Genomic DNA, 8,450 nt, shown 5'->3' with positions numbered 1-8,450 from the left:
CTTCTCAGGTGTCTGATAGCAGATTTCCCTACTCGTTAAAAAAGAGCGCTTCTTCGGACACGTGGGGATTTCTTCCCCTGGGGACTGCCTTGCGCGTTTAGTGAATACCTTGTTGTCACTGGACTGCTCCGTAGTCGCAAGGGCCACGGTGTGGTCAGTCGTTGACAGGCAGGCATCCGTTATTTTTTTGTATGCCAGAAGGGCATTGGGTTAAAAGGCCACTGCGACAGATCCGTTTGTACAGACCTCGATACAAACGCCTTCTCTACCACTTTTACTCGTGCTTCTAGTTTACTGTGTTCCTTCGTCGCAGCACGCATGGTGCCCCGAAGCATGAGCAGACTTTGTTTCAGGTCCTTCGCTAGGGTGCTGCGGCCTGTCACGAATAATGGCATCGAGCTGATGAGACGCCGCTACCACTCTTAGTAGCATGTCTCTCTTTCCTTCTACTGCTTTTATTAGCGACGGGCCATTCATCGCTGCGTCCGGCGTAGATGCAGTTGGAGCGACAGGTGTGCCGCTTCCCTTTCAACTTACGCTGGCGCTTCTACTCGTATCCATCGGCGGAGATCACTGGATACCACCTCTTGCAGATTATCTAATCCGTCCGCGCTCACTGAAGTTAGGTTTTTTTTATTTTGATTGTTCATATAGAATCCCACGAGTTGAGGGGAAAGAAGAGTCCGCCGCATCAGAGCCCTCATGATGCGGTAAGGGCTGATTACTGTGGAGGGCGCTCTGGTACTTCACTCACCCCCCACCCCACCCCAGCCCTCGGCACGGGTCGCATGACACCTTGGATTAGGGGTTTATCCATTCACGTTTTTACTTTTAGCCATGGATAACAGCTCTTCAACCATCCTCCTTTAGGGGCTTTGAACCCTCTGCTCAGGTTCTCAGTATTTTCAGATTCATCGAAAATGTTTCTACCGAGATCCGTCATTTGCAGGCGGAGAGTTTACACACAGCTTTCGCATGAGTGCCCCCTTCTCTGTCCGCATACGACCCTAGTTTCCGCCGGTTGTCCGGTTTCCACTAAGGAACGTATCCCGGAAGGTACCACGAGGAGGTAGAGATAGGGGTTGCTAAATAAGAGGCTGTGGAACTTCGTGGTAGTTCTGGAGCACATTATTCAATTATTTACCATCCTACTCGGGGGGTCTATAACAACTAATGAGTTCGTGGTTTCTAGACAGCCTCTAAATTGGCGTTACCGCGGTGCGCACGGGTAGATGTTGTATCTTGATACGTGTTGTTAAGGCGACGTTTAGACCGTGTAAAACTGTGTTTTATTTGCTGGAAAATACATCAGCTTATTTAGTTTAAAACACTCTAACGGAATATAGTTGTCGTTCGGTTAATTCGATTTGATTTGCTAATTTATTGATGCTGAAAGTTTGTTTGCGATCATCTGTCTATCGAGCCGCAGTTGCAATTGTTTGACTTTATACAATAGCCCGTCAGGGCAGTGCACCGCAATGACGACGGTGCTTTGTAGTGTGTGCACACATCGAATCGCTTCCGAGAATGATCGTGTTTATTGCTACGGTGGCTGTGAGTGTATTTGTCATGCAAGATGCTCGGATTTAAGCCCAGCTGGCATTACTGCGATTAAGGAAAATATATCATTGAAATATATGTGTTTTGACTGTCGTAAAAAACAACTCACTTTAAACGAAGTTCAACAACGGTGCACTGAGCTACTGGAAAAAATAAATCTGGTGTCTGACCAGTTGAATTCTGTGGAAATCCGAGTAGAACAAACCGTTAGAAATCAGCTCGATGAGTTTCAAAAGGGGTTTATGTCGCAATGTTTGCCAGTGATCATAAAAGCGATCAACGACGTGGTTTTAGCTGCTATACCTTCTACCGATACTTCTCAATCGAAAACGACGAATGTTACTTACGCTAGTGTTGCTGCGTCAAGTGGTAAGCGTAAAAACCCTGCTAGCCAAAATGTGAATATACCAGTAGACATGAATGAAGGTGGTCTTCTAAGGTCAGGTAAACGCAGGAAAATCTCACCTAGCGGAGAAATGTCAAACGATGACGTGCAGTCGGTCAACTTAAATAAATCCCCAAGACCAAAATCTAACACCGCAAAACGGATTGAGCAAACCGTGTTCTTCAAACCGAAAGTAGCACAAACTGCCGTGATCACCAAGCAAGATATTCGCCAGACACTAGACCCTGCTCTGTTTGCCGTTAAAGATGTACGATGCCGTGATAATGGGGAGGTAGTTATTAGATGTGACACATTCGAAGATGCAGAAAAAATGCGATGTATTGCCAACGAAAAACTTGCAGACAAATACGGAATTGAAATGCAAAAAGCACTTAAGCCGCGTGTGAAGATTTCTGGTTTCTGTGATAGTTTAAATGAAACTGAACTTCTCGACAAACTGCGAAAACAGAACAAGATTCCTGACTCTGCAAATTTGAAACTTGTGCGATTCTCAAAAAACTCGCGCAATTCTTCTGGTCCTGTGACCATAATTTTAGAAACCGATCCGCGTACTTTTAACATGCTTATGGATATGAAGCGTGTTCTCATTGACTGGGAGTTTTGCAAGGTTGTCGAAGCAATAACAGCCTTTCGATGTTTTAAATGCTCCGAATACGGTCATAAAGCATCCACTTGTACCAAACCACCATGCTGTCCCAGGTGTGCTGGACCCCACGAGGCAAAGGAATGTTCGGCTGATTTTGTGAAATGCGTTAACTGCGACCAATATAACATACGACGGAATGCACTTGACGAAAACCAAGTGGACATCTGCCACGCTGCTTGGAGTCCTGATTGCCCGCTCAACATGCAGCATTTGAAACGTGCCCGGCAAAGGATTGACTACTCTACATAGCAATCAACATCGACGTTCTCCGGCGGTCCAATCGGAGATCATTCAGCGACCTGTAGGATCATTGAAGCAGATGCGTACCCTGCTCTGTCAGGTAAAAACTTTAGTATATGTTCTACCGAAGCATCTGATGCTGCACCACACTCATATAGCCCCGTATTGCAGAACACTGACACCGCTGAAATTAGTATTGTCTATCAAAACACCAGAGGTCTTCGCACGAAAATCGATGACTTTTATGTTTCGGTTTGTGACACGGAATTTGACATTATTATCCTAACCGAAACTTGGCTGAACGACCAGATTTGCTCACCGCAGCTGTTTGGAACCAACTACACCGTCTATCGCAACGATCGTGATCCGGAAAGCACTGGAAAAAAGAGAGGTGGTGGTGTACTGATTGCCGTTTCTAACCGTCTAAGCTCTTCAAGAATATCTGTCGAAGTGCAGTGTGAGGTAGAACAATTGTGGGTTAATATTGATGGCGGCTGTCGAACCATTTGCCTTGGCACCGTATATCTTCCTCCTGATGTCTCGAGCTCCATTAGTGCTATCGAAAAGCATATCGATTCTGCATTAGCTGTGTCTAAAAACCTACAACCTCCCGATTTTCACCTCATTTTTGGTGACTTCAACCAACCGGGCCTATCGTGGAAATGTTCACCCAGTGGAAAATTGTATGTCGATCCTGTATACTCAACGAGCACTACGGCCGGTTCAGCACTGGTGGATGGAATGACGGTGTTGAATATGGAACAAATAAACCCCGTCTCCAATGTCTACGGTCGAACACTGGATCTCGTTTTTGCCAACGGCAACGCAATCGGATACTGCGTTATAACTGAAGCAGCTGAACCGCTAACAAATGCCGACGAACATCATCCTCCGTTACTTGCTAATCTGCGGTGTCCTTCGCTTGTCAAATTCAACGATCTGGTAGATGGAAGAGCTTTCGATTTTTATCGTGCTGATTTTCCTGGGCTGAATCTGGCTCTGCAAAGAATTGACTGGTCAATCCTGGATGTTGATGACGTAGATGAAGCAGTGCATTTGTTCAACCAAACTTTGACCTCGCTGTTTTGTACATATGTTCCCAAACCTAAAGAGAAACATAAACCTCCGTGGTCAAACCACCGTCTCCGTGTCCTCAAGCGCAAAAGAGCTACTGCATTAAAAAGGTACTCTCGGTCTCGCAATGTAAGCACTAAACTAGATTTTACTAGTGCAAGTTCGCGGTACAGAAACTACAACCGCGAATTGTATTCAATTTACGTTAAGCGGAAGCAATACGACTTGAGACGAAACCCCAAAAAGTTCTGGTCGTTTGTAAACGAAAAACGCAAGGAGAGCGGTCTTCCAGCTAAAATGTTTCTTGGTGAGCAATCATCTAGCCGGCTCGAAGATACCTGCGGCTTATTTGCTCATCAATTTTCGAGTGTTTTCGGCGATTGTGATGTAACTACTGAAGATATCGAGGATGCTATTAAGCTCGTTCCAGAGAACCTCTGCCATATCAGGATTGTTAGTTTCTCCGAGAACGAAGTTATGAATGCTTTTAATAAGTTGAAATCGTCTGCAAATCCAGGGCCGGATGGTATTCCTGCTCTCATATTGAAAAAATGTGCAGTCCCTCTCGTACATCCATTTTGCAAGATAATCAACCGATCTCTTCGCGAGGAAAAGTTTCCATCAATTTGGAAGTCGTCTTTTGTTTTCCCCGTATATAAAAAAGGAAATAAAAGCGATGTTTCAAACTACCGAGGTATCACTTCACTTTGTGCGGGATCTAAAGTATTTGAAATACTCATAAGTGATGCAGTACAGCGCAATGTTACTTGTTACATCTCAGCTGATCAGCATGGGTTCTGCCCTGGTCGTTCAATTAACACAAACCTGGTTGAATTTACTTCATTTTGTATCCAGCATATCGAGAATGGAGCCCAGGTGGACACAATCTACACCGATATTAAAGCTGCGTTCGATCGTGTCAACCATCGTCTGCTTTTAGCGAAATTGAAACGCCTAGGAGCTTCTGATTCATTCGTGCTTTGGCTAACATCGTTTCTATCCAACCGCTTCCTATCAGTAAAATTGGGAGACTGCAAGTCCCAAGAGTTTCAGATTAAGTCAGGCGTGCCGCAAGGTAGTAATTTGGGACCGCTGTTATTTTCGCTTTTCTTCAACGACGTCTCCTTAGCACTGCCACCTGGTTGTCGGATAATGTATGCTGATGATTTAAAAATCTTTCGCGTCGTACGGTCGAAGGAGGACTGCTGGCGGCTTCAACAGTTAGCCGATTTGTTTTTTAAATGGTGCTCGTGCAACCGACTTACTATCAGTGTAGCAAAGTGCATAGCAATTTCGTTTAGCAGAAAAAAATCGCCTCTAGACTACTGCTACACCATTAATTGCCAGCCTATTCAACGTGAAACAGTAGTGAAGGATCTTGGAGTTTTGTTGGACGCCGAATTGACCTTCCAATGCCACTATAGCCACATCGTTGCAAAAGCAAACAAAAACTTAGGATTCATCATGAGAATTGGAAGGGATTTTCGTGACCCTTACTGTTTGAAATCTCTCTACTGCTCGTTAGTTCGGTCTATCCTTGAAACAGCAGCAGTAGTTTGGAGTCCATATTCGACATCGTGGTCTACAAGGATTGAAGCTGTTCAAAGAAGATTTATTAGATCAGCATTGCGGTTCCTTCCGTGGGCTAATCCGGTCGAGCTCCCACCATATGAAAGTCGCTGCAGATTATTGGGCATGGATTCCTTGGAGAAAAGAAGAAATTGTATGCGTGCAGTATTTATCGCAAAATTGCTCTATGGCGAAATAGACGCACCCAACATTTTGGCCCAAGTGAACATAAACGCCGCTTCGAGGTCTCTACGATCAAGCAGCTTTTTACGCCCAGCCTTCCATCGGACGTCCTATGGCCAAAATGAACCGATTCGAGCAATGTGTGTTATATTTAATAATGTTTATCATTTGTTTGATTTTTGTATAACTTGTGATTGTTTTAGAAATCGTGTGTATAGTTTTTACCAATTTTGACTGATGTTAAGTTTTAGTTTTGTTCATGTAGACCTTCGTGTCAGATGATGTAAATATACATAATAATAAATATGTAGTATCGTCTCCAGGGTCTACAAAGGGGAAACGAAAGGGGCGTAAAATCTCATAAGACTTATCTATTTGATTATTCAGCGAAGTTAATTATATACTTCCTTCGAGACCCTGCAGCCAGAAGACACGCAATCAGCCTACCCTTTAAAACCGACATTATATATAAGGTACCGCCATCCGGGGTGAGATTGTGCCACGGGGGTGAGATTGTGCCAAAAACCAAAAATGTTCATTTGTGAAAATTTATTATATCTATAGAATCTTTTGACCCAAATTCAAAATGATGATGAACATAACATATTTATTCATAACTTCCAATGGAACACAGATAATATAAGCAAACTATTTAGCCTAAACAGGGTTTCAAAGTTCGCGATCAAAAATACTCGAAAATAACACTTGTAAAAAATGTCTCGCGTAAACCAACCCAAACAAGAAATCGCATCAACTTGCTATTGTGAAGGTATATAAACTAATCATTTACAATGTATTGAAAGGTTATTATGCGTTGGATAAGTTTTGATTACGAAAATAATATTTTTCGAAACTTTTCGATATTCACGGGGGTGAGATTGTGCCAAGCCATAATGATTGATCCAATTTGTGGATTTCACATATACAACAAAAATACGTCAGTATACACCAGTACACTCACATTCTTTACTATTGAGCACAATATTTTGACAGATTAGATTGTATCATCCATTTTGGAGCAAACACCATCATAGGTCTGCTAAATAATTTAAACTAATTTTTACTTTTTCTTTAGAAATTTCAGATACTTTGAATAAACACTCTAAAATAAGACGAATATATTATACCGTGTAAAAACTGCCAGTTTTAAGGAGGAGGGAGGGGGTGGGATAGGCCATATGTTCTGCGGCCGCGGGTTCTCGAACGAAGTGATGGTTACTTTTGTTAAATGATCAAATAGGTATGCCCCCTTAGGATACACCCCTTCATATATCTCCCCCTTGTTAACCCTAGAAACGCTGCTGGCTATATAAAGGCTGTCCATTGACTACGAACTCATTTTTAGTTATTTCAGACCTCCCCGGGTTATTTTCGTTCATACTTTTTGTATGATGCGTTGTTTTTGGCCGACCCCCTGCCCCTGATAGTCCACTTAGTTCATGGACGGCCCCATATGAACTACTTTATACTGATATTTATGTGTATTGTTTATAAAAATGCTAAAGTTCACTGTTTAGGTTTTTTGCCTAACTTTATGTTTTTGGCACAATGTCACCCCCTAGAAGGGGTGAGCCAAAGTTCATGCACTTCTGGTAAAACTAGGTTTCATTGTAACTAAACCATTTCTACGGTAGTTGTTAATTGAACAATTTAGTATATATTGACAGGTTTGAAATCAACTTAGTTCCTAAATTGTGTGTATACTGAGCTAAAGAACAAAAACATATGCTTTTTTGGCACAATCTCGCCTCGGATGACGGTATAGCATATTTGTTTCACATTAAAGTGTTTATACAAAGGATATGGAATTTCTAGAGGAAAGTAAAAATGAATTTTAATTATTTAACAGACTTAATATACTGTTTGCACTTTAAAAGATTATGCAATCTAAACTGTCATAATATTGTGCTCCCTAGTAAGCAATGGAAGTGTATTGATGTACACTGACTTATTTTTGTTGTGTATGTGAATTACACACGCCTAACCGATCGTGCAAAGTTTAGAAAAAAAAATTTCGTAGTCAAAAGCCGTCCAACGCATAATAACCTTTCAATACATTGTAAATGAATACTTTATCTATTTTCAGAATGGCAAATTGATGCGATTTCTTGTATGGGTCTGTTTATATGGAACATTTATTGTCAACGTTTTTCCCAGCATTTTTTACCCTAAAGTTTGAAACCCTTTTTAAGCTAAACTGTTCGTTAATATTATTTTTGTTCCATTCCAGGTTATGAATAAATATGTTATGTTTCAAATCAGGTTTTATTTGAGACATCAATTTGCATAGATCTAATGTATTTTTATAAACAAACATTGATGGTTTTGGCACAATGTCACCCCCGAGACCCAATGTCACCCCGGATGGCGAGTTATAGAAAAGCTATTAAGTTTTTGATATTCGATAATTATATGATAGAAATTACACGCAATGTTCCTAGGTAACCGATTTCAAGACTCGAATGCACGCTTCAATTGAAGTTCCGGTTTTAAAACGCGCCATGTGTGCTCAAATCAACTAAAACTGACCTACATAACAACCGCTGTCGGAAAAATGCAACGAGCGAGACACGAAAGCAAATGATGCTAAATTACCATACAAAGCGATACTCAGTATGCAAGCACCGGTTGTATGAGACTAACCTAGCTATTCGAAAATATTCTTATAACCGAACAGAAACTTATAAGTACTTACAAATTTAATTTTAGTAACATATTTCAGCGAATATTTATAAATTACCAAGCTGGTAAGCTGTTTAATGATTAAAGCAT

At 41.6% G+C, this 8,450-nt stretch overlaps 1 protein-coding gene across 1 annotated transcript in view; it reads left to right on the top strand.

The window, feature by feature from the left end:
- The first annotated feature begins 2,036 nt into the window (after positions 1-2,036).
- The window catches only part of LOC128735916 (uncharacterized), a 41,137-nt gene continuing 34,723 nt past the window's right edge, over positions 2,037-8,450 (top strand). The window contains exons 1-2 of the mRNA XM_053830395.1: positions 2,037-2,237; positions 3,024-4,379. Of these exons, the coding sequence (XP_053686370.1) occupies positions 2,037-2,237; positions 3,024-4,379 (1,557 nt within the window). The remainder of the gene's footprint in view (positions 2,238-3,023; positions 4,380-8,450) is intronic.

The sequence above is a fragment of the Sabethes cyaneus genome, chromosome 2, assembly GCF_943734655.1.
Source record: "Sabethes cyaneus chromosome 2, idSabCyanKW18_F2, whole genome shotgun sequence".
Lineage (NCBI taxonomy): Eukaryota > Metazoa > Arthropoda > Insecta > Diptera > Culicidae > Sabethes > Sabethes cyaneus.
The sequence above is the reverse complement of the archived record's forward strand: the minus strand, read 5'-3'. Positions and strand labels throughout refer to the sequence as shown.